This window comes from Pseudophryne corroboree, chromosome 6, assembly GCF_028390025.1.
Source record: "Pseudophryne corroboree isolate aPseCor3 chromosome 6, aPseCor3.hap2, whole genome shotgun sequence".
In the NCBI taxonomy this organism is placed as follows: domain Eukaryota; kingdom Metazoa; phylum Chordata; class Amphibia; order Anura; family Myobatrachidae; genus Pseudophryne; species Pseudophryne corroboree.
Window position 1 is genome coordinate 294,271,864 of NC_086449.1, and position 27,449 is coordinate 294,299,312.

The 27,449-nt window shown below is 42.2% G+C and overlaps 2 protein-coding genes across 3 annotated transcripts in view; one reads left to right on the forward strand and one right to left on the reverse strand.

The window, feature by feature from the left end:
* TEX9 (testis expressed 9) overlaps nt 1-27,449 on the forward strand; it is a 162,286-nt gene that overhangs the window by 80,344 nt on the left and 54,493 nt on the right. For both annotated transcript variants that reach the window (XM_063926153.1, XM_063926152.1), the window contains exon 10: nt 24,281-24,415. In XM_063926153.1, coding sequence (XP_063782223.1) covers nt 24,281-24,415 — 135 coding nt within the window. The remainder of the gene's footprint in view (nt 1-24,280; nt 24,416-27,449) is intronic.
* Nucleotides 1-27,449, reverse strand: part of ZNF280D (zinc finger protein 280D) — a 629,515-nt gene that overhangs the window by 66,568 nt on the left and 535,498 nt on the right. The window lies entirely within an intron of this gene.

The following is a 27,449-nucleotide window of genomic DNA, read 5'->3' on the forward strand; positions in this document are numbered from 1 at the left end:
TGGAAAGTGGTCATGTTCTTGGCCCTGGCCTCGGCCAGGCACGTGTCAGAATTGGGGCTTTATCCTGTAAAAGCCCTTATCTGATCTTCCATTCAGACAGGGCGGAATTGAGGACTCGTCCTCATTTTCTCCCTAAGGTGGTTTCAGTGTTTCATCTGAACCAACCTATTGTGGTACCTACGGCTACTAGTGACTTGGAGGACTCCAAGTTGTTGGACGTAGTCAGGGCCTTGAAAATATATGTTTCCAGGACGGCTGGAGTCAGGAAATCTGACTCGCTGTTATCCTGTATGCACCCAACAAGCTGGGTGCTCCTACTTCTAAGCAGACTATTGCTCGTTGGATTTGTAGTACAATTCAGCTTGCACATTCTGTGGCAGGCCTGCCACAGCCAAAATCTGTAAAAGCCCATTCCACAAGGAAGGTGGGCTCATCTTGGGCGGCTGCCCGAGGGGTCTCGGCTTTACAACTTTGCCGAGCAGCTACTTGGTCAGGGGCAAACACGTTTGCTAAATTCTACAAATTTGATACCCTGGCTGAGGAGGACCTGGAGTTCTCTCATTTGGTGCTGCAGAGTCATCCGCACTCTCCCGCCCGTTTGGGAGCTTTGGTATAATCCCCATGGTCCTTACAGAGTTCCCAGCATCCACTAGGACGTCAGAGAAAATAAGAATTTACTTACCGATAATTCTATTTCTCGTAGTCCGTAGTGGATGCTGGGCGCCCATCCCAAGTGCGGATTGTCTGCAATACTTGTACATAGTTATTGTTACAAAAATCGGGTTATTATTGTTGTGAGCCATCTTTTCAGAGGCTCCTCTGTTATCATGCTGTTAACTGGGTTCAGATCACAGGTTGTACGGTGTGATTGGTGTGGCTGGTATGAGTCTTACCCGGGATTCAAAATCCTTCCTTATTGTGTACGCTCGTCCGGGCACAGTATCCTAACTGAGGCTTGGAGGAGGGTCATAGGGGGAGGAGCCAGTGCACACCAGGTAGTCCTTAAGCTTTACTTTTGTGCCCAGTCTCCTGCGGAGCCGCTAATCCCCATGGTCCTTACGGAGTTCCCAGCATCCACTACGGACTACGAGAAATAGAATTATCGGTAAGTAAATTCTTATTGTTACATTCTTCAAGTAGGAAAACAAGCACTTCCTAGTCCATGGTGCCCTGGCATTGATGTAGGAGTAAAGTGCTCTTAAAGAGGAAAGAGGAAAAAATGGGCAATTAACAATGATTGTATTTGGTTTTTGGTGAGGATTTGTCAAATTAGTACAGAATGATTACATTTCACCGATCCTCATTTTGGCTGCAGCACTGATAGCTCCTTGTACTGCTGAAATAGTTAAGTACTACAATAAAGATGAAGGTTAAAAGCAAACGATTCCCTGAGGGATGTGAGTGGGGAGGCAGATGAGGTCATGTTCTATTTTCTTGCAGCTGAAATATTAGCTGAGGTAGGACCTTGGAAGAGACATAGTAGGACTTGTTAATAAGACATGATGTAATAATACTCGAAATGTTCTTGCAGTATTCAGGCAGCCTGGACAGAATACAAATTAGCAGGTACTCTTTTTCTTGGGGATGCAGAAATTGATAGACTTATGTAATTAAACATAAATAGGAAATCTCTAAATCTCTAATACTTATTGTACAACAGATGCTTTTACCTGTGGCACAGGTATTCAGTGATTACAAACGTTCAGCAAACGTTCAGTCTGCTGTGAGCTTAGACATTCTGTGGCTGTGCAGGTGCTGGATACTGCTAGTATACATGCCATCTTGGGAGTTATAGTTCAGCAGCACCAGAAAAGCATGCTGAAAGCTTAGATCTAGGTGTCCTTCAAGATATGTGAGTCTGTGAACTTGAAAGTCGTATAAATATACCACATATGGGGAGGGTGTAATTCAATTAACCACAGTAAAATCATGGTTTACGGCAGCTTGCACTAATGCGCATACTGTATGGTAATTTCTCTTGTGCGTATGTGCACTTCCATTCAACGCGCAATTCAGTTGTGAAAGGCTTATCTTGGCGGTCGTGCTGTAATTTTCTATGGTGTTAGCTGCGTTAAGTGTGGTGAAAAATGGGGAAATCAGTCTGTACCCCAAAATAGTGCAAACTAACATTGGATAACAAGGGCAATATGTAATGACCTGCAATGTGCATGCTGTTCTGGAATTTCTGAGAGTCTGCCCGTATTTTTAAAGAGGCAATCATTTACAAGACAAAACTGACCTGGTTTTGCCTTGTAAATGATTGGCGCTTTAAAAATGCGGGCAGAATCGCAGAAATTCCAGAACAGGCTGCACATCGCAGGTTATTACATATTTAGTGGCCAAAAGCATAGTATTCGGTACCTGTTAGAAGGTGTCAAATGACTGCTTTTTTGATGAATTTTGTTTAAATTGTAGCTCTCACCTGCAAGCTTAACAACACATTTTATCATAAATACAATACCCCATATACCTGACCCACATCATTTAACCCATTATTTTTAATTTTGCAACATATTGATACAAAAATGACATAGTTGGCCAAATGATGCTAATTAAAAACATCCAAGTGCCTAATTAATCGTTATGGGGGGTATGTTCTGGGGCTCAGGGGTTACAAACAAAAAAGTCACATTAATTCCTATGGAGCGGTAATGCTACTTAACACGTGCAGCTAAGTAATTAGGTTATCACTCCTAAACAAATTCAGCCCTTCAGGTGCATACATACTAGGCATTATTTTCGACGATATCGCTTATTTTCTCCCTTCTGAGCTATACTGTTTAAAATATCACCTGCACATTGTTATTGGCCCCCTCTGTCACCTGTGCATGCAGGTCAATTTGAACATATCGTCCAAAACTGCATGTTGGGGCCTGCCACGGCATGATGTCACTGAACAATATCTGTAGCGATATCGTTCAGTGTGTACGTACTATATCGGCCACCTGGGAGGGTAGGGTAAACACTAGGTGATATCTCTCATGGAGCGTAGCTTTAGAATGTAATTTTGATGTTTTGGAAATAGTTACTTCAAAATATATACATATGCATGTCCAGAAATAGATAAGAGAATCACAGGAGGTAAAAGTTTGTTTTTACCTGTTAGTAATTCCTCTAGGTCTAAGATTCTGTGTCTTCATCCACCCTTTAGAGCGGGGCAGTCATTTGCATCCTTTCAGGCCAAGGGACATATACCTTTGGTCTGAGGTTTGGCACGTAGAGGGAGACGGCCTCGGATGAGTAGGAAGGAGCCAGAGAAACATGAGCTGACAAGATTCCAGGATTAGATAGAATGATGAGAGGGGCATACAACCAGAGGTATCTGTGGCGGTTGCCCTTCTTCTGTCATTCAGGAACCTGTTGAGAGGGTCCTCTTCAGACAAATGGGTGACAGGTATAATAGAAAGAGGTTACATACTCAGTCTTTCGGGTCCTCCACTAAAAAAGGTACTTTTCAACAAGTTTGCTAAGTGACAGGGAAAAGTGTTTGGCCTTAGATCAAACTATTACTGCCCTTCTGGATCAGAAGTGGTTGTTCCAGTATCGGAACGTCAAAAAAATCTATGGATTTTTGGCATGCATAGACATCAAGGATGCCTACCTCCATGTTCCCATTTGAGAAGGCTGTCAGTGTTTTTTTAAGGTTTGCAGTTACAGAAAGACTTTTCAATTCAGGGCTCCCCATTTCAGCTTAGCCACAGCTACTCACATTTTTAAAAGTCATGATAGGCCTCCGAAGATCGATTGGAATAAAGATAGTTCCCTATTTAGATGAATAGCTTTTAAAAGCAGATTCTGAAAAGGTTCTTCAAGTAGATCTAGCAGTGGAAGTGCTAGAGTCCCATGGCTGGGTTATCAGCTGACAAAAGTCCAATCAGTGCATAATGTTTTTAGCTTGTTTTCAGTACTCCATTAGCCATGGTCTCTTTGCTAGTAGAGAAGATCACAGACCTTCAAAAAGTAGTTCAAAAGATTGTGAAGGTCTATTCTCAGGTGTATGAAGTTACTCAAAAAGACATTGGTTTCAGTTGAGATGGCCCAGTATGAAAGTCTGTATTTTCTGAAGTTTAAATTAAACATTCTAAGATGTTGGTCTCATTCCACCCATCGATTTTCAGAACAATTCATCAATCTTTCACCAGAAACAAGAACGTCTCTGAGGTGTTTCCTCATCCAAGATTGGTTGGTAATCATAACAAATGTTAGTCTCCAGGGATGGAGAGCAGTTATACAGAACCATCATCTTTAGGGACTTTGGTCCAGAAAGGAAACAAAAACTTACAATCAATGTTTTGGAATGAAAAACCGTTTTAAACACATTGAAGAAAGCACAGTCTCTTATTCACGGAAAACCCATCAAAATCCAATCAGACAATGGGACAGTGATAGCATATATAAATCATCATGGTGGGACAAACAGTTCTCTGGTAATGAAATAATCTTTTCAGATTCTCTCTTGGGCAGAGATTCATGTTCTAGCAATATCCACAGTCTTTATCCCAGGAATAAAGAATTGGAAGATGGACTTTTAAGTCAGCAGTCCATTCTTCCAGGTGAATGGTCTCTGCACCTGGAAGCCTTTTAACAGTCTGTTAAAACAATGGGGTCAGCTGATCTGATGGCTTCTCAGTTCAACAAGAAAAAAGAGCCAGGGACTCATTAGCTTTTATAATATATGCTGTAGTTGTGTCGTTGAGATTCCATCTAGATTACATATTTCCTCCAGTTAGTATGCTCCCTCAAGTATTTAGGAAGATAAAGAAGGAAGGAATTCCAGTGATCTTAGTAGCACCAGACTGGCTGAAAAGGGTTTGGTACTCAAAGACACTAAACATAGCAGTGGGTCCAGAGATCAGGCTTTCACTCTGACAAGATCTGTTTTGTCAGGGGCTGATTGTCAATACATACATTGGTTAAATTTAATGGCATGGCTCTTGAAGTCAAGATCTTAAAAAAAAAAAAAAAAAAAGTTTTTTGGATGCAGTAGTTCAGACTGTAATAAAAGCTAGAGAGATAGGGGTATATGCAATAGCGGGCGAATCGCGGCATTAGATCCGCCTCTGTATGATTCGCCCGCTATCGCCAGCTGCAGCCCTGTCGCCGGGACCCTGGTTTCACTATATTCAATGTAAAACTGATTCGCCCCTCCCGCAGGCGGATTCCGGCCAATCGGCGAGCAGTGGGCGTACTGAATTCGCCTTCACGCCCAAATTGCTGGAACGGTAAAATCAGGAAAAAAAATGGCGTGGGGTCCCCCCTCCAAAGCATAACCAGCCTCGGGCTCATTGAGCTGGTCCTGGTTCTAAAAATCCGGGGGAAAAATTGACAGGGGATCCCCCGTATTTTTAAAACCAGCACCGGGCTCTGCGCCTGATGCTGGTGCCAAAAATACGGGGACAAAACGAGTAGGGGTCCCCCGTATTTTTAACACCAGCATCGGGCTCCACTAGCTGGACAGATAATGCCACAGCCGGGGGTCACTTTTATATAGTGCCCTGCGGCCGTGGCATCAAATATCCAACTAGTCACCCCTGGCCGGGGTACCCTGGGGGAGTGGGGACCCCTTCAATCAAGGGGTCCCCCCCCCCCAGCCACCCAAGGGCCAGGGGTGAAGCCCGAGGCTGTCCCCCCCCATCCAATGGGCTGCGGATGGGAGGGCTGATAGCCTTTGTGTAAAAAAAAAAGATATTGTTTTTTCCATTAGTACTACAAGTCCCAGCAAGCCTCCCCCGCAAGCTGGTACTTGGAGAACCACAAGTACCAGCATGCGGGAGAAAAACGGGCCCGCTGGTACCTGTAGTACTACTGGGAAAAAAATACCCAAATAAAAACAGGACACACACACCTTGATAGTAAAACTTTATTTCATACGTCGACACACACATACTTACCTGTGTTGACACGCCGACTGCAACGATCTCCGACGATCCGAGGGTACCTGTCAAAAAATTATACTCACCTTCCAGCGTCCGTCCAGAGGTCCAGGTCCAGAGGTAAATCCACGTACTTTGTAAAATAAATAAACGATCACCGAGCCATACCGGACTAGAAAGGAGTGTAATGTTTTCACATTACACTCCTTTCTCCCGAATGCCGGGACATCACGTGACTCTTGTCACTGATGCCCCTTCAGCCAATCAGGAAGCGCTATTGCCGTGGCGCTCACCTGATTGGCTGGACGCCGTCTGTACTCTGACAGCGCCTCGCAAAGCCGCTCCATTACTTTCAATGGTGGGAACTTAGCGGCTAGCGGTGGGGTCACCCGCCGGTCAGCCGCTGACCGGCGGGTGACCTCACCGCTAGCCGCTAAGTTCCCACCATTGAATATAATGGAGGGAGCTGTGCGATGGCTGTCACAGCGAGCAGCCAATCAGGTGAGCGCAAGTTGCGCTTCCCTGATTGGCTTAGAGACCTGTCAGTGACAACTGTCACTGACAGATCTTAATCGTGGAAAGGTGTCCCATGTGTCAGCATGGGACACCTTTCAGTCCGGTGGTCGGGTAAATGCGTTTTCTTTTTTTGCCAAGTACGTGGATTTATCTCTGGAACCTGGTTAAGGTGAGTATATTGAACTTTGCTTTTCAGGTACCCCGGGATTCTACATGGAGAAGAGGACCGATGTCGGCGTGTGAACATAGGTAAGTATGTGTGTGTCGGCAGTGTGAAATAAAGTTTTACTGTCGACGGTGTCTGTGTCCTGTTTTTATTTGGGTATTTTTTTTCCAGTAGTACTACAGGTACCAGCGGGCCCGTTTTTCTCCCGCATGCTGGTACTTGTGGTTCTCCAAGTACCAGCTTGCGGGGGAGGCTTGCTGGGACTTGTAGTACTAATGGAAAAAACAATATCTTTTTTTTTGAACACAAAGGCTATCAGCCCTCCCATCCGCAGCCCATTGGATGGGGGGGGACAGCCTCGGGCTTCACCCCTGGCCCTTGGGTGGCTGGGGGGGGGGGATCCCTTGATTGAAGGGGTCCCCACTCCCCCAGGGTACCCCGGCCAGGGGTGACTAGTTGGATATTTAATGCCACGGCCGCAGGGCACGGCATAAAAGTGACCCCCGGCTGTGGCATTATCTGTCCAGCTAGTGGAGCCCGATGCTGGTGTTAAAAATACGGGGGACCCCTACTCGTTTTGTCCCCCGTATTTTTGGCACCAGCATCAGGCGCAGAGCCCGGTGCTGGTTTTAAAAATACGGGGGATCCCCTGTCAATTTTTTCCCCGCATTTTTAGAACCAGGACCAGCTCAATGAGCCCGAGGCTGGTTATGCTTTGGAGGGGGGACCCCACGCCATTTTTTTTTCTGATTTTACCGTTCCAGCAATAAAAAAAAATAATAATAATATTTTAAAAAATATATAAATAATATTTGTGCCTCCCCCCCCCAAAAAAAAAATACCTAATCCCTTCTAATATAAATAGATCTGCTATTCCCCAAAAAAAAAACACAAAAAAAAACATGTTTAAAAATTTTTTATTTGTTTTCACCCTCCAAAGTGTGGCGGATTGAAAATGACGAATTTGCTGTCTAAAAGCACTGCTGTCGAATTTCCAAACTTGAATTGAATATGCTTTGGTCGAATTGCAGCACTTGTATCATTGCAGAAAAGTCGAATTTGCAAAAAGTCGAATTTCAAAAAGTCGAATTTGAAGGTCCGTTTTTTGGTCGGAAAGCACTGCATTGCATAGGGGAATTTTTTTTTTTGGTCGAAAATGACCCGAAATTCGCCAATTTCGGGAATTCGACCACAATTGCATATACCCCATAGTCTCTTCAGACAACTATAATAGAGTCTGCAAGAATTATATTGCGTGGTGTGATAAAGCAAAAACTTAATCTTCAACTTTTTCCTTGCTGAGAGTTGTTCTTTTCTTCAGGTAGTTCTAGATTTGGGACTTCACTTAGGTTTCCTTAGGGTATAGATATAAGCTTTGCCAATGTATTTTCCAATCATAAAGCTTTTATTGAAAATACAAGCATTTACAGAGATGACAGTGAAGGTCCAATTGATAGTAAACATATGCTGCAGGAAAATGAGTAATTGGGTAGACACATTAATAGTAAAACATTTTTTTTTCTATCTATTCAAATAAAACATCTTGGTACAATAAAGGAAGTGTAAAACACAAAGTGGATCAAAAGGATGCATTTAACAAGTAAACAATGATGGTCCATCCATAAAGAGACAACACCAGCTTACATTAACTCTTGTAGAGAGTTAGAGAAAAAGTGCCTGAAAGGCTTGTTGAAGGAGAATTATAAGCATTTTTTAGAAAGAGACTATAAGCAGGAAGAATAGATAAGAGTAAGGAAAAGAACGGGAGGGGTAAAGGTGCAAGATAAAGAGTGAAGGCCCCTGACAGGTCTGGGTAAAAATTAAAACAAAAATAAAGGGGTAGGAGAGAACGGGAGGGGATCGAAACTCTAGCTAAGACCTGGAAGGGGAGTATTGTGAAGCCTATACCAAGGTAGCCATATGGAGTGAAATTTTAGTACTGTATTATTTTGTAGACTGGTAATATATTCCATCTTTGATATGAAACAGATTCTGTTCAATAGTTCCTGTTTGTCAGGGGCAGTAACAGCTTTCCAATTACGTGCTATTTGGGATTTAGCTGCACATGAGATATGGAGAATTGGTTAGATTCCTTGGAAATATTTTTGATGGGGGCACAGAGTAGTAAGTTCACAGGAGAAGGGGGTGTCGTGAGCTCAGCGAGAACATTAACAAGGGACGTAACCATACCCCAATATCGGGCAATCACCGGGCATGACCACCAAATGTGGTAGAAGGAACCCACTTGCCCACAATGTCTCCAACATAAATTAGATGTACTTGGATAAATGTGATGAAGTTTCTCAGGTACTAAGTACCATCTGGTATAGACCTTATATGTGTTTTTACGTATGGCCACACTTATAGAACATTTGGATATCGCTGCACGAATTGAATCCCAATCCTCATCCGCCAAATGTAACCCTAAATCTGTCTCCCAGGCCTGTTCATGAGGTTCAATAGGGGGAGGATCCAATATCAAAATAGATTTGTATAAAATTGAAAGAGCCCCTTTATCAGTGGGATTGTACATGCATAGTCTTTCTAGAGGGGTCAGGATTTGCAGTGGATAAGATAAGTGAAGGGACAATATAAAATGACAAATTTGTAGATACTGAAAATGCAGATAGTTAGGGATTACGATTTTTCTTGTAGGTCTGCAAAAGATTTTAGAGCGTGCGTACCCGTAATGTGATGAACCCGCGTGATTCCTGCTGAGGTCCAGGGAAGAGCAATCGAGGGTGAAAGTCCCGGCGGAAAGGCTGGGTTAAACCAAATAGGGGTTAAGGGATACAGGAAGTGGCAAGCTTCAACTTTTTATTAAGTGACACCCAGTTCTGTATAGTTAACTCCACTGTAGGAGAGGAAGCGATAGCTTGGGTATAATGTTTGCGGTGCAACCATGGTAAATCAGAAATCGAAGGAACAGCAGCCAAATCACTTTCCAGGTCAACCCACCATTTAGTGTGTCGAGAATGCCATGCAATCATCTGACTAACACAGGTCACATTATAGTAACGTTGGAGGATAGGTAGGCCAAGTCTCCCATTGTGTGTATGCTTAGCCAAAATGTCTTGTCTTATTCGCGCCTTTTTGTGGTTCCAGATGAATTTACCAAATGAAGATTGAAGAGCACACAGAGTATGAGAAGGAACCCGTATTGAGAGTGTTTGAAAAAGATATAGCAGCTTTGGGAGCACATTCATTTTTATTACATTTATGCGATCGATCCAAGACAGAAAATATGATTGCCGTAGCTGAAGATCTTTGTGAATTGACCTGAAAAGCGAGGGGTAGTTAGCACGATAAAGTGAGCCATAAGATTTTATTTGAACACCGAGATACTGCAACATTTTTTTTCGCCAGGAGAATGCAAAATTAGATTGCAATAGGTTCTTAGTATCACCCGGGATATGGAGAGATAGCGTCTCAGATGTTGAGTGATTTATTTTGTAGCCTGAGAGACAACCATATATGTTGAGTTCGCGAAAAAGTTTTGGAAGGGAGATGACTGGTTGGTCAGTGTTAAGAGAATGTCGTTGCGAATAAGGAAAGGGTATATTAAGAGTAATTAATGATACGACTGATATGTCTGGGTTGGCACGAATGCGAGAGGTTCAATGATAAGTGCAAATATGAGAGGTGACAAGGGACACCCTTGCCTGGTTCCATTGGTAATGGAGAAGGAATCGGACAAATGTCCACTTGCGTGGACCGTAGCATATGGATTATGATATAAAGCCTGTATAGCTTGTAGGAGTTTCCGTCGAAGACCGAACTGCAGAAGGGTTTGGTGCATAAATGGCCAAGAAACCCTATTGAAGGCTTTCTCCAGGTCCAAGGAAAGCACCAGAGAGGGCAATTTATTGACGTTTATGTGATGAATAATATCAACGGTCTGTCTAGTATTGTCCAGGTCTTGCCTGGAGGGGACAAAGCCCACTTGATCCGGGTGAATCAGGGTAGGGAGAATTGGGTTACGTCGAGTGGCTGGATTTTAGCAAATATTTTCAAATCTGTGTTGAGTGAAATGGGACAATAATTAGCGATAGACTGAGAGTCTTTGCCAGGCTTTGGAATAACCGTAATTGTGGCTGTAGTAGTTTGAGAATGAAAAGGTGACCCTTCTAGAGTCAGATTAATCATTTGGGAGAGATGAGGGACCAGAGACAACTGAAAAGTCTTATAATATGACATTGGAAAGCCATCTGGTCCCGAGGCTTTAGACGGCTTTTGCGGTTCGAGAGCGGACTTTATTTCATCAACAGTGATGGGTCTATCCAAGCCCAACGAAGTCTCTGAGTCCACGCGAGGGAGATCACAGGAAGAGAGGTAATCTGGAATTGAAGGAATACCTGAGGGTATAGTGCCTGGAGAAACAGAGAGGTTATACAGTTTTTCATAGTAGGTTTTAAAGAGAGAGTTGATAGCGGACAGGTTATATTGAAAAGACCCCGTATCATCTTTCAGGACTTTAATAGCTGTCTGAGCTTTCCTAGCCTTAAGTCTGTTGGCTAGAAGGGTAGCTTTGTTGCTTTTTTCAGATAATTTTTGCCGGTGCCAGCGTAATGATTTCTCTGTTTTTTCGGCTAGCCTGCGCATTCAGAGCTGCCCTAGAAAAAGTAAGTTGACTAAATAAAACTCAAGTAGGGCACCGTTTATGTTCGGTTTCTAAATTGTGGACCTCATCAGTGAGGGATTTAAATTTTAGTTTGTGCTCTTTATTTCTGTGCGAGGCGTAACTAATGATATAGCCTCTAATAACAGCCCTGTGTGCTTCCCAGACCAGAGAAGAACTGGAGTACTCCGTATTATTAAGGGAAAAATAATCCATTATTGCAGAGTTAATTTTATCTTGAAAATGCAGGATTTTTAGTAATGTTTCGTTCAAACGCCATGGGGGGTGAGATATAAATAGGGATATCCAGAAAATCAAATGAAGCAGATATAATGGAGTGGTCTGACCATGAATTGGAAATTATAGAGGAGACTACGATCTGTTTAGCCACTAAGGCACAACAAAGAAAGAGATCTATTCGGGAATAAGTGTGATGTGGAGTTGAAAAAAATGTATAATCCCTAGAGGTAGTGTGGAGGGCTCTCCAAACATCATAAAGACCAGACTCTTGGACATGTGTATTTAGAGAACAGCTTGAAGAGCTAGTTTGTTTTTGGGGAGGGGAGGTGGACCTATCCAAAAAATTGTCGAGGACTGCATCGAAATCATCACCTAGAAGTAGGCAACCCTTTCTAATCTTAATTCTGCGAAAAAGGAATTAAAAAAAAAAAAAGAAGCATGACCAGAATTAGGTGCGTATATGTTAGCTATTATACATTCCAAATACCCTAATTTACCGGTCAGAATAATATAACGCCCATCACAGTCTTTATGAACAGATTCAAGGGTAAATGGAATTTTACTGTGGAGCATGATCGCCACTCCATTATGTTTAGTTTGGCTAGAGGAGTAGAAGATGGTAGGATACCGTTTAGACTCTAAGGATGCGTATGAAGTGGCTTTGAAATGCGTTTCTTGAATAAAAACTATCCCTGACCAAAGGGTTTGTAAGGACCGGAACAGTGAAGAGCGTTTTTGGATAGTATTTAAACCCTTGACGTTCATGGATGTCAGAATCACAGACATGGCATCTGAGACGTAAAGAAAAAGAAAGAAGAAGAAAAATAATTTAATAAAAAATAAATAATAAGAAGAAAAAAAATAAAAAGGAGGAGAAAAAAGGGAGGAGAAAGAGGGAGAAAAAAAAAAAAAGATTGGCGCTCCCGACCTGTCAGGGACAATGAAAGAGAGAAGATATGCTGGAAAATATGGAGGTTAGGATGGGGAGAATCTGTGTGGAGAATCCTCGCATCCAGAGGAGAAGTAGGCACACACATGATTTCACAATAGAGGTGAAATATATAGTCGGCCCACCCCAGGCACCCACGAGGAGATAAAAAATCAAAAACAAAAAGGAGGTAACAGTATTCAGAATAAAGATTGCTTTGGTCGAGAGTTTGTAATCAAAAATAACCAGAAGGTATCAGGCAGAGCAAGTAGCCTGTAAAAAACGGCTCCATAACAGAAAACAAACTTAGACTATTTTAGAGTAATTTGGACTATGTGACCCATCAGGCACTCCCAGAAAGGTACGCGGAAAGAGAAAAGGAGCTCCCCATCCGCACACCCGGGGTGTGCCCAAGGGGGCAAGATAGATTAAGAGATAACTATGACATGGCTCAAATTTACAAACACAGTAAGCCAAGAAATTTAAACTGATACTGAAGATAGTACCCAACCAATTTTGGGCTATGAGAGTAAAACGTTCAGTTATGGGTTGGAGGAAGTCGCGGAAGGAGGACCAGAGTCCTCCAAGTGAGCTAAGAAGTCCTTCCCTTCAGTTGGGTCTCTAATGACAACAGTCTTTCCGTTGAGATCGATGAGTAGTTTGAAAGGAAAGCCCCAGTGATAACGGATACCGCATGTGCACAGAGCGCTCATCAGGTCCCTGAGTTCTCTCCTTTTAATGATCGTGGATGAAGCCAAAATCTTGGTAAAACTGCAATTTTGCACTTTCAAATAGCAACTCTGGTTGGGTGAAGGACCATTTATCTGTCTTTGAAGCTAAGGAAGCGCATGATGACGTCTTTTGGGGGATTACCATCACGTGGTTGGAATGCCGTCACGTGGTTTAGGTTGTAGAGCTATATGGGCCCTTTCTAGTTGAAGTTGTCTAGATCCAATGTCAGGGACGATCTAGGAGAATAGTTTGTGAAGGTATGCTTCGATTTCTGCCGGGGGGATGGATTCTGGGATGTTACGTATCCGTAGATTATTTCTTCTCTCCCGGTTTTCCAAATCTTCGTTTTTGGTCCTTAAGTCTGATAAATCTTGAATGGTATGGTCTACATCTCTAATAAGCTCAGTTTGGCCTTTTTGAAGGTTGTCCTGGCGTGACTCCAATTTCAAAGTTCTAGAAGATAGTGACGAAAGGTCAGATCTAATCGAAGTAATCACTTTGTCCATTATGAGAGAACGTATGGCCAGGATGTCCTCCTTTGTTGACGGAGTATGCGAGGTGGCTACATCTTTATCCAATTGGGAAAGATAAGGTGAGGGAGGCTACAAAGAGGAAGTCGATTTATAATTTTTATGAAAATGTTGTGAAATGTCCCCTCCAGCTTTCCTCCTAGCAGTGGTAGTGGATCTACTAATGATAGCTGGTAACTAGAGGACTAGGTGTGTAGAAAAATTATAAAAAGGGGCGAGTGTATGTCAGGTCGTAGCGTAATCCACAGAGCAAAGACTGGCAATATGACGTACCTAGATATGTGAGACCTTGGTGGAGTGTCCATATATCTGAAGAGCGGACACCAGAACAGACGTGCCCAAATATCCTGCTTCGACCAATTGGCCCGTGAATTACAGAATCAGGAGGAACTTCACTAACTGGTCTTAATCGCCACTGGGCTTTGAGTGTGGGTACTTATAGCCTAGGAAGCAGGCAATCTCCAACTGACTCCTGAAGCTGAGCTACACAAATCTCGTGATGACAGGGCTGGTTTTAAATATGCATGCAGGCTTCCTCCAGGGCTATGTGGGGCAGCTGTTAAGTAGTAGCGTCCTTCGTGCCACAGCAACAGTACGACAATACAGACTTCTAGTGGGAAATCTTGACCCCAGGAACCCACCGGTCACTGAATCGCCATTCACAGAAAACCCCCACAGTACCTGGTATGGAGGCTGTCTCCATAGTCAGCGGGCCATCTACTTCCACCCCGAGAGAACTGCTGCTCTTCAGGTTGCTCTCCGCATTCCCCACAAAATGGCTACCGACCTTTAGGGAAACGCTGTTCCCGAAGTTCACTTCACAGGTCTCAAAGAGCAGGGCGGGGCAGAGCCACCCCTCCACGTATCCACCAAGCCGCAACCTGGGGCGAAAAGGAGGAGCTGCAGTTTTGGGAGACCACTAGAGAGAGGGCCACTGTATGTAAAGGGCACTGCTGTCAGCATGTGCCCTCTGTTGAGCGCCAGCGGCTAGTGCAGCAACAGGAATCGGGTAGGAGGAGGGAGGGAGGAGAATAAGACGTGGGGAAGCAGTGGGAGAACAAGCACCGACCACAGGTAGTATGGGAGATCCACAGCGTCCCCCCTGTATGTCAGTGATGGTAGCAGGCAGGGCTATAGGACCCGGCTGTAGAGAGAGAGTGAGCCGCAGACAGCGGCTGCCTGCCCGGGCAGGAACACAGCGGCTGGGAGAAGGGATGCATCGCTGCCCTCCAGACTTCCCACACTGTCAGCGGGTGTCAGCGCCGATCAGCGGGCTTGGAGGACTCGGAATGCGGGCAGGAACTTTACTGACCGCATAGACTGTCTGGAGACCAACGGGTGTCAGCGCCGATCCCCTGCCTGGAGTCCGCCTAGAGGTAGGTGAAGCAGAGAGGGTTAGGAGGACTCGGAGCGCAGACGGAGGTCCCGGGAGTAGTGTCCACACGCGACCGCGGCTCCGGAGGCAGGCACAGGCCCCAAGCTCTAAGTCCATGCAGACAGCTGCCGCAGGTGTTAGGTGGATCCAGGACCAGTCCCGCCATGTCTCTCAACCCTGGGGTATATTTTTAACCCAGTGATGGAAGGTCAGGGTACTTATAAAGCCCAAAATGTAGATAAGTGGCAGGAGTTCAGTTAGTTTGCTGCCATCCATGCAGCCAGCAAGCCACGCCCCTCCTTGCCAATTTATTTTCAAAGATAAGTGGCTTTGATCCCAGAGGTGAATACCTTCTTGTAGGGAGTATGAAATACAAAGCCATTATATGTTCATCCCATAAAACCTTGGGATCTAAATCTTGTGGTGTTGGTGCTCTGTATACCATCCTTTGAATTTATATATATATATCCATATACTGCCGGCACTCGCTGTTATAAGACAACCTACTCCGGTGCCGCATCCGTTTTACTATATATCCATGTAAAGAAGGCACCTAATACACTGGATTGATTTTGCATTATTGATGTCTCCTGAGTGACTTCTTTACATATGTGTGTGTATGTATGTGTTCATGTGTGTGTGTGTGTGTGTGTGTGTATGTATACATACATACATACACACGCGCACGCGTACGCACACGTAAAGAAGGCACTCAGGAGACAGGAGAAAGTTCAGCACTCACCATAGCAGGCTCACTTATCCTCACAACATCAATAAATAAATGATGGGGGTTTAGTTACCCCCGTCATTTATTTATTGATGTTGTGAGGATAAGCGAGCATGCTATGGTGAGTGCTGAATTTTCTGTTTGTATATATTTAAGTAGGTGGCCATGGGCCACATGCACCCCACCCTGTGAGTGGTGAGTGCAGACATTGCACCCCACTTCTGGGGTGGCTATATATATTATATATATATATATATATATATATATATCTCTATATCTGAATGAATGAAATATTCTTATTAAATACTTTGTTCTTTACATAGTTGAATGTGCTGACAACAAAATCACACAAAAATTATCAATGGAAATCAAATTTATTAACCCATGGAGGTCTGGATTTGGAGTTACCCTCAAAATTAAAGTGGAAAAACACACTACAGGCTGATCCAACTTTGATGTAATGTCCTTAAAACAAGTCAAAATGAGGCTCAGTAGTGTGTGTGGCCATCCAGACCCATTGGTTAGATACAATGTATTATCAAAAATTGAAACTAGGAAAAAATAAATTACCTAAAAACGCAGTGGCTATTTTAGTGCCGATCAGACATATAGACCGGTATCAGGAAAAAGTTTTTAACGATCAAATCATGAAAAGAGTAGGTCTATAAATTTATACCAGACCTACAAAAGAAAAAGTTTTATATTCAAATAGGAGACTCACCAAAAATCACCTTTGTGAAAGGGATAGTGTTTTAAATACATACCCAAATACTGTATGTTTATACACGACACTGGATGGAATAAAAATAGTTGGCCTCAAATCATGAAGTTTGAGTGCCTAAAACATTATAAATTCATAATTAAAATTCTGAATTCATAATCATATATAATAACAAATTGCCTTGTATCAGAAACCTAATAGGCTGGATTTACAACCATTATAAAATCCATAAATTCCTATTATTATATAGAGATATTGAACCAATAGAGCAGTATAACTTACTTCAATGCTGCCACCTTTCTCAAAATCCGGTAAATGATTGAGAGTAGGTGCTATTCCTCATTTTTATACCACCTTAGGGATGACCTAATTTCCCCTTACTGCGGATTGGTTTAACCTAAACATCTAATTTTAACCTTATTACAAACTCATGTGGGTGAACCTAACAACACCCTTCAAGTACTTAAATACTAGGCGCTTTCCGGTATACTATTTAAGTTAAATGCCTGCGTGGAAACGCATGTATTCAACATGCGTTCCACGACCGGGTTTACACTTCTGATGGATGCATTCCACCGCCGTCACTTCCTGGCTAGCGGGGGCGTGAACGGACGTAGTTGAATGCCCGCGTGGAGACGCATGTATTCAACATGCGTTCCATGTCCGGATTTACACTTCCGGTGGATGCGTTCCACCGCCGTCACTTCCTGGCCAGCGGGGGCGTGAGCGGACATACGTCACTTTGGCGATCATCATTGGGGAATACTTAAGAAAGATCCTATACTTGGTCCCCACCTGCCAGCAAAACCACAGGTGGTTTTTCGGAGATCTACCAATCTCAAAAGTATACTTGCTCCAAGTAGATTTCAAAAAAATAAGATAGTCGATTTAGAGAATAAGAACTTCTTGGCTGACAAGAAATCAGGTTGTTTCCCCTGCCAGAAATGCATGTGCTGCAAATTATGGACCGCACTAAGTTTGCATTTAAATTGGATACGGGGAGACGATACTCGCTTGATGAAGCAGTCACTTGTACCAGTAGTTTCGTTATTTATAAAATATCCTGCAGTTGCGGTTTAATTTATATAGGGAAAACTAAGAGGCAGTTGAAAATAAAAATACAAGAACACATGCGCAATATTAAAAATAAAGTAAGGACACACAGCTTACCGAGGCATTATGCTGACAAACATAAATCTGAAGTTTTAACTACCAATTTTAGTTTCACTGTATTGGAATTTGTCAAGGAACCTAAAAGAGGGGGGAGTAGGGAATTAATTCTTTCAAAACGAGAAAGTTTTTGGATATATACGATTAACTCATTGACTCCCTTCGGTCTAAATGAAGGGATAGACATTGCCTCCTTTATCTGATTTACCTTTTGTGTTAATATGATGATATGCAATTATAAGCCTATTATTTTTTGTTATATTTTGAGGGTCATCTGTTATCTGTGAATGTGGAGGTATTGAACCTTTGAGTAGTTAATGGGGCAACATATGTTATTATAAGCATATTGTTCATTTCTGTGTATGTATTATATTATTATGAGGGTCATCTGATATCTGTAAATGTGGAGGTATTGAACCTTAGAGTAGTTAATGGGGCAACATTTAGATGAAGTTAGTCTTATTCGATAAGGGGCCCTTATGTTAGGAAAGATCAGGGTTAAATATAGGGTCCTATGGATTTTTTTGCACTAGAGTAGTATAGTTGGTGAATTAGTCATCCTGCTGTTATGGCAACTATTATTAGATGTTAGTTTGACGAGGTAAAGTGCATGATTAAAAGCGCTTTCCTCGTAGTATTGGATATGTCCATCTGGTTGTCATTTACTCTGCCGCCCGGTTGTTATGGCAACCGCCATCATAGCAACCTCTAAGACGAGTTTGTTAATAATAGCGCCGTACGGTTGTTATGGCAACCGTCACAAATGGATGCTATGACAACCTATATGAAGGGGTGGGGCATGCTCTCTTTACGTTGCAGTGTACACCCGCCACAGTGACGTATGTCCGCTCACGCCCCCGCTGGCCAGGAAGTGACGGCGGTGGAACGCATCCACCGGAAGTGTAAATCCGGATGTGGAACGCATGTTGAATACATGCGTCTCCACGCGGGCATTCAACTACGTCCATTCACGCCCCCGCTAGCCAGGAAGTGACGGCGGTGGAATGCATCCATCGGAAGTGTAAACCCGGTCGTGGAACGCATGTTGAATACATGCGTTTCCACGCAGGCATTTAACTTAAATAGTATACCGGAAAGCGCCTAGTATTTAAGTACTTGAAGGGTGTTGTTAGGTTCACCCACATGAGTTTGTAATAAGGTTAAAATCAGATGTTTAGGTAAACCAATCCGCAGTAAGGGGAAATGAGGTCATCCCTAAGGTGGTATAAATATGAGGAATAGCACCTACTCTCAGTCATTTACTGGATTTTGAGAAAGGTGGCAGCATTGAAGTAAGTTATACTGCTCTATTGGTTCAATATCTATATAATACAGGTTGAGTATCCCATATCCAAATATTCCGAAATACGGAATATTCCGAAATACGGACTTTTTTGAGTGAGAGTGAGATAGTGAAACCTTCGTTTTTTGATGGGTCAATGTACACAAACTTTGTTTAATACACAAAGTTATTAAAAATAATGTATTAAATGACCTTCAGGCTGTGTGTATAAGGTGTATATGAAACATAAATGAATTGTGTGAATGTAGACACACTTTTTTTAATGCACAAAGTTATAAAAAATATTGGCTAAAATGTCCTTCAGGCTGTGTGTATAAGGTGTATATGTAACATAAATGTATTCTGTGCTTAGACTTAGGTCCCATCACCATGATATCTCATTATGGTATGCAATTATTCCAAAATACGGAAAAATCCGATATCCAAAATACTTCTGGTCCCAAGCATTTTGGATAAGGGATACTCAACCTGTAATAGGAATTTATGGATTTTATAATGGTTGTAAATCCAGCCTATTAGGTTTCTGATGCAAGGCAATTTGTTATTATATATGATTATAAATTCAGAATTTTAATTATGAATTTATAATGTTTTAGGCACTCAAACTTCATGATTTGAGGCCAACTATTTTTATTCCATCCAGTGTCGTGTATAAACATACAGTATTTGGGTATGTATTTAAAACACTATCCCTTTCACAAAGGTGATTTTTGGTGAGTCTCCTATTTGAATATAAAACTTTTTCTTTTGTAGGTCTGGTATAAATTTATAGACCTACTCTTTTCATGATTTGATCTTTAAAAACTTTTTCCTGATACCGGTCTATATGTCTGATCGGTATGTATATTGTTAATTCTTCCATCACATGGGTGAATTATTTGGGAAAAAGTCTTCACGTATAATAAATAATTATTTTCACTATAGGTCCAATATTGGTTAAAGTTTATTTTGACCTTTTAAATATGGAAATCATCTGGAGTTGTTAGCCTCAGACATTTTATTGGTATGTATACTATACGACACCATATTCCACGTTACCTGCTCTATCTTCACTCTATTTTCTGGCACTAAAATAGCCACTGTGTTTTTAGGTAATTTATTTTTTCCTAGTTTATATTTTTGATAATACATTGTATCTAACCAATAGGTCTGGATGGTTTTATATAATTATGTATTGTGAACATATTAAGTTATTATGCTTTTTTGTTCGTTCAGATCTAATACCCCTGAGGAAGTCCTAATGGACGAAACGCGTCGGGTTCTACATCTGATCAAACCTTATTGGTGCATATTGGAATTGGGTTCTGCATCTGATCAAATCTAACTGGTGCATATTGGAATTTATATATGTCACATTGAATGTCCATCCTGTATGGTGATAATGTCATTAACACTGTGAATTAGAGAAAGTATTCTGTTTTATGAATACATTTTAAAATCAATTGGATTGTTTGTAATAGATTAACAAGCTGTTAGCGCCCTCAGATTTGTTGTGTATGTATGATTTTTTAATCCTTGCTAACAAGGAATTCTTCTAGAGGTGCTGCTTATATATCCTGAGCGCAATTTGGTACCATTTCTGTATTTGTGTATTTGTTCGTTAGCATTCAGATTGCTGCTGGGAGATGCCTATTGGTTTAGACAGGACCAAAAGGTCCCAAAAAGCTAGGAATATATTTGTGGAGGATGAGCAGGTAGTGGAATTGGAGGAGGAAGATGATTACTTTAACCATCTCAACTCTTTGGAAAAATTGGCCTCCAAAGAGATGAGAAGCTGGTATGATCTTGTAACGTTAGATCAGGGATGGGGAACCTTCGGCCCTCCAGCTGTTGTTGAACTACACATACCAGCATGCCTTGCTACAGTTTTGCTATTTCGCCATGCTAATACTGTTGCAGGGCATGCTGGGATGTGTAGTTAAACAACAGCTGGAGGGCAGAAGGTTCCCCATCCCTGCGTTAGAGAAATATCTAGAGGTAGGGCGGATCCCAAGAGGGTTGAGAATCTCTAAGTTGCCCACATTTGGGGGTGATAATATGCCTTTTTTTAAAGAAATGGAATACTATATTAGAATGTTCTGAGAAATTGATCAATTTAATTATCAGTATACGCAAATGAAGTGAACAGGAGGAAATTGTTAAGATTGAGACTTTTATAACCAAGTTTGATGAAAGTGAGGAATATCAAAGAGATATGAAAGATTTGCAATACGAGATTGATAACCTTGAAAAAGATATTGTAAGAAAACAAAAAAAGTTTCAAAGGGAGAAGAAGGATTATGCAAGCGGGCAGATTTATAATCGCGCCTATGATGTACATCCGGTAGAAGTACAGAAGGGCAATCGGAGGTATCCTCCAAAGGCGGAATATCAACCTACAGGGAGGTGGAATAGATCGGATACCCGTAGGGGGGAGGATATAGGAAGGAGATCCCGATATGAATCTCATAGAGATGATTATCAAAGAAAATGGTGTCCTAAATCCAGGAAACAATCATCCCAATATTGGGATTCCGTACATCAAAGAGAGGATTATACGGGGAGATATAAAAACTCACGTAATAGGGCCCCTCCCAATTGGAGATCAGAAAGGTTTGTTGAACGGTCAGAAGTATTTCGATCCCCCACTCCAGAGGTGAATGTCAGACGCCATTTTTTAGAGGACAGATTGGGAAGACGCCCCAATATCCCTTCTCGTCAGTGGAAGGAAGAACTACACATGAGGTTAGATTCCCCCCAGGGCGAAAAAAGAGGATTTGGTGCAGGTGAGGAACAAGAGGTGGACGACAGGTCCCCCCAAAAAAGGAAAAACCTCCAGTCACAGGAGTCATCAACAATTCACAAAAAGAACTATCAACAGCAGAACTCTCGGTTCTAGATAAGGGACTGAAATTTGCCCCAGATGAGCATCTTGATAAGTTTAATCTCTTTATCGTCTTGAATAAATACATACGTAGTCTCACAGTTCAACGTAATTTTTTGAAAAATCCGCGTCTTGAAATCTCACCCTTGAAAAAATACAAACCTGTGGTGGCTTTACCTTTTGCGGTTTTACCCCGTAGAATCTCGAGGAAGTCATATTGTCATCTTTTATGACTCCGTGAAAGATTTCCGTAACATCAAGTTAATCAATCCTAGATATACGGGGAATTTAAATCCACAAGAAAAACAAGCCATAAAATTGCTGAAACAGGATGAAAATACGATCATTAAACAGGCTGACGAAGGGGGCGCTGTAGTTTTACAGGATGTTCAGACCTATATGGATGAATCCAACAGGATTCTTTTATATGAAACTACATATGTCAGTTTGAATGGGAACCCCACTGATGAGTTTTTTGGACAATTGTCCTTACTTTTGAATAAAGGTCTAAAAGATGGCTGCATTTGTATGGAGGAATATAATTACCTTTTGGTAAGGTTTCCAATTATACCCATTTTTTATCATATTCCCAAGGTTCACAAGAACAAAAACAACCCCCCAGGAAGACCTATTGTAGCGGGGGTAAATTCACTGACTGCTAATTTATCACATTATGTAGACCTAAAGTTACAGCCTTTAGTTCTATTGAATAAATCACATCTGAAAGATTCATCTTCCATATTGAACATCGTTAAAGATTTAGTTTGGTCCTCTGATATGATGTGGATTACCATTTATGCTCAAGCATTATATTCTAGCATCCCCCATTCTAAAGGAATGGAAGCAGTACAGAAAGCGTTGGTTACAAACCCTGGAGTGGAGGAAAAAGAGGTAGTGTTCCTTTTGAGTTGCATAAGGTTTATTTTAGAACATAATTTCTTTGAATATAATGGCAAGTTCTATCTGCAGACCCAAGGGACAGCGATGGGGACCAAATTTGCCCCCTCGTATGCCAACATTTTTATGGCAGCCTGGGAAATGAGTTACATCTACGGTTCGAAATTTGAGGAAAATGTAGTTCTGTATAAACGCTATATAGATGACATCTTGATCATATGGCAAGGGGACCCAGGGTTAATTCCTGAGTTTATTCTGTATATCAATGATAATGACAGCAATCTTCGTTTCACTCATTTAGAAGATCCTATTCAAATTGATTATTTGGACCTGGAGTTAAAAGGTATACCAGGAGAACCTATATCGTCTAAAACTCATTTTAAGTCAGTAGACGCAAATAGTTACATTCCATTTTCAAGCTGCCACCACTTCAAGCGAGGCGGCTGCTGCTGCACAGGATATATCACACAGGGCTGCAGGGGCGAAGGAAGCTGGTTGGCGTGAGGTATATGTTAGGGATTATTTAAGAATGTCTTTGTCTTTTTCTAAAATCAATAACAGCCCTAACACACAGAAGCAGCATGGACGCCGGGCCAAAGCCGACGGGTTTGGCCCGAACCTGACAGTGTCAATCTGATTTTTTTAAAAGTCGGATCGACATTGTTGGAAACGGGGCTAAAACCTGTCGGATTTGGTCCCCTTTCCAACAGAAGCACGCGGATTGGCGGCTATTCCGCTGATCCATGTGCTTTCCGACAAGTCGGATTTCCTGGCGTGTTGGAAAAAATGAGGCTGGATTGAAGAGGTTGGAACCCCTTCCGACCCATTCTAGTCGGAAACTGCCGTCTTTCCGACAAAACGCCAGTTTCCGACTCTAATTGGATATACCCCTGTAGCTATATGAATTAGGTTCAGTATTCCGTATTAATATCGGAGAGAAACATCCTATCTCAGCTTGGTTTTTGTCTCATTTTACTTGCTTGGTTAGGATTTGTGGGCGGTGTGGCATGGAACGTCTACGTCACAGTTATGTAGAGCAGCAACATTCACCAAACTTTACAGATTTCATGACTTTGCTTCCACGGATGCTACTATTGGACGGAAAGGATTGGATTTATCCAAGTCTGAGCATACTTTCCCCTGCGGGCAGCTTCTTATCATCCCCATGGGCAAGCAATGTCCCCCAGATGGTGGAAGGAGCAAATAAGATTTTTGATGCTTTCCGTTACATCTCTGGGGGACACTGTGATCCCCTCCCACAATGGTGTGACTTCTGTTCTTGTTTTTCTTTAACCTTACCCTTGAGGCTTTTTAAGTTTAAACTGAGGAAGGTGTTGGAGAGGAGGAGCTTTACATTAGAGAAAGTTTTATTCAGATAAGTGCTAGCTCCTCAACCCTCACTATACCACATGGTCAAACAGTGTACCACAGATGGACTTGGAGGAAAGGATTTAACGGTAAGCAACAATAATCTTAATTTCCCCCCCAAATGTATCTAGTTCATAATAAAAAATAGTAGGATATAAGACAATATGGGGGTCTCCAAAAACAGCTTGTGAGACTCGGCTTGGTCCTCCATGTTTTCCAGTGCTTTATGTTTTTGTTTTCTGTTTTGGTTTAGGAAGTGGAAAATTTTAAAAGAATACAGAAACAATCTGCAAGCAGTCAGAGTGCCACTGAGGTTCGCCTGAACAGAGCCCTGGAAGAAGCAGATAAATATAAAATGGAACTCAACAAATTTAAACAAAGTAACAAGGTACTTTATCTGCAACTAAGGGTTTCAACGATTGGCCAGTATTGTCATGCATTTCCTGTTAATGCAGACAATACCTCAGTCATTGTACTGTTTTTGTCCTGTCTACACCAGTGTTTCTTTATTCAGTAGGAAAAAAAACAACTTTTGTTTTACATATTTAAGACATAAATGCTTCTATCCTACATTGTAGTCTGTTAAAATGTCCTTTGTTATGCACCTAGTTGCTATGGGGTATATGCAATTCACGGCGAATCGCGGCAAATTATCGCCGTTTTTTAATTCGACACAATTCGACAGGTGAATTCCGGCAGGTGGCTGCCGGAATTCACCATATTCAATGAAAAACGGATTCGACATTCCCGCGGGCGAAAAACGGCCGATTTGCCGGATTTTGACGCGAATTAAAAAAACGGGGAAAAACGGGAAAAACCCGGAAAAAAATGGCTTGGGTCCCCCCTCCAAAGCATAACCAGCCTCGGGCTCTTCGAGCTGGTCCTGGTTCTAAAAATGCGGGGACAAAATTGACATGGGATCCCCCGTATTTTTAAAACCAGCTCCGGGCTCTGCGCCTGATGCTGGTGCAAAAAATACGGGGGACAAAAAGAGTAGGGGTCCCCCCGTATTTTATACACCAGCATCGGGCTCCACTAGCTGGACAGATAATGCCACAGCCGGGGGTCACTTTTATACAGCGCCCTGCGGCCGTGGCATTAAATATCCAACTAGTCACCCCTGGTCGGGGTACCCTGGGGGAGTGGGGACCCCTTCAATCAAGGGGTCCCCCCCCCCAGCCACCCAAGGGCCAGGGGTGAAGCCCGAGGCTGTCCCCCCCCATCCAAAGGCTGCGGATGGGAGGCTGATAGCCTTGAGTAAAATGACAGAATATTGTTTTTTCCAGTAGTACTACAAGTCCCAGCAAGCCTCCCCCGCAAGCTGGTACATGGAGAACCACAAGTACCAGCATGCGGGAGAAAAACGGGCCCGCTGATACCTGTAGTACTACTGGAAAAAAAATACCCAAATAAAAACAGGACACACACACTGTGACAAGTACAACTTTATTACACACTGCCGACACACACATACTTACCTATGTTGACACGCCGACTACCACAGTCTCCGACGATCCGAGGGTACCTGTGAAAAAATTATACTCACCTTCCAGCGTCCAGAGATAAATCCACGTCCAGAGTATAATCCAGGTACTTGGCAAAATAACAAAACGCAAAAACCCGTGCCAGCGGACTGAAAGGGGTCCCAATCACTTTTAAGCACGGATCTCTCCGTGTGTATGCCCCACAGCGATAGCGATGTGCGACCCCGTGCGTCGCAATCGCTGGTGCTAGATTAATCTAGCACATAGCCCCCCCCCTTCGCTCAGCACACATCACGCTGTGTGCTGAGTGGGGGGAGAGATGTGTACTGAGCGGTCTGTGACAGATCGCTCAGCACACATCTCTCCCCGTGTGTGTGGCCCTTTAGTTTTAGCCAGACAATAGATGTGCTGAGCTTAAACTTCACGAGACATCTGACGCAAAAAGGGAGGGACATACATGTCTTGGTGACTTCTCACACTTTGATTTTATAGTGGTAGAAGATTGTCTGTACTCTGTCTTCCTATAGTCATGAAATGATGCCCAGTCATGTCTAGACATGTTTAGATCCATATGTCTAGACTGCATGTAGCCTAATGGCCATCTATTAGACATTAAGACCAGTTACTGCTTTCACATACATGGTCATAATATAAGTAAACTAACATATGTTTATGATTGGTAATTGTGTGTTAGATGGTTACAAAAAAATAAAACTGTAAGTCTACTATATCTGTTATTGTTTTACAAAGCACAGAATTGATCTTTCTATGGCTTGAGCCCATTGTCCCCAGCAGGCATGTTATAAAAGTCTGTTTTTTAGTTTCCAAGCCTGACCTTTTGGCCTAGCTGCAAATCAGCTGAGGTGGAAAAAGTATTTTTAGGAACGCCTTCCAGATGTGTATTCTGTGTATAGTTATAAATTGGATAATGGGTATATTTCAGCTTATGCGGCAGTACAGCAGATGTTTTGGTTTGGTCACTGCATTGATAATATTTGTATTTTTCTTCTGGGTTGAAGTCATTGTGCTTTGTTTTCAACATCTGAATTACTCTAGATCAGGCTAGACTAGGTATAATGAAATGATACTTTTAATATAAAAAATATTCCTCGCTATCTTACAGATAACAATGGAAATTGGTTTTATTGCCCTGAAAAACATAGTGGTATAAATATGGAAGAATCTGGTTATCAGTTTTACCTGGTTTTCTATAAATGTTTGCTAAACATATCTGCATAAATACTTTGGCATAGAAGTCCTGTCCAATCTTGCTCTTTTTATCTTTATCAATTAATATTTTCATTTACAGTTAAGAAATGTGCTGGACACAGGGGAGCCTTATCGGAGTTTAAAAATACAGGTTGCGTCTCCCATATCCAAAATGCTTGGAACCAGAGATATTCTGGATATCTGATCTCTCCATATTTTGGAATATTTGCATAACATAATGAGATATCATGGGGATAGGGCCCAAGTCTAAACACAGAATGCATTTATGTTTCATATACAACTTGTACACACAGCCTGAAGGTCATTTTATACAATAGTTTAATAATTTTGTCCAGGAAACAAAGTTTGTGTACATAGACGAAATGCATTAATGTTTCATGAGCGTTTGCCAGCGGCTTCGCTCAAGTAGATGTCTATTATTGCTCAGCGGAACTAATTTTACAAAGACAGTAGTGCCATATAATATTGTGATGTATATTTTATATTGTACACATTGATCACAAAATTTCTTTGTAAACCATATTTGCAGTTTTTCCATCAAGGATTAACACAAAAAGATGCTTGGGGCTACTAACTCGCGAACAAGCCACGTAAAGCTGCCCATAGGAGAAGCAGCTGGTCGTGAGATCTACACCTGCAGCCCTGAGTGTTTTCCCTTGCAACTTGTTGAGCAGACGCTTGCAGTACACTGCTGGCGTTTGAATTGAA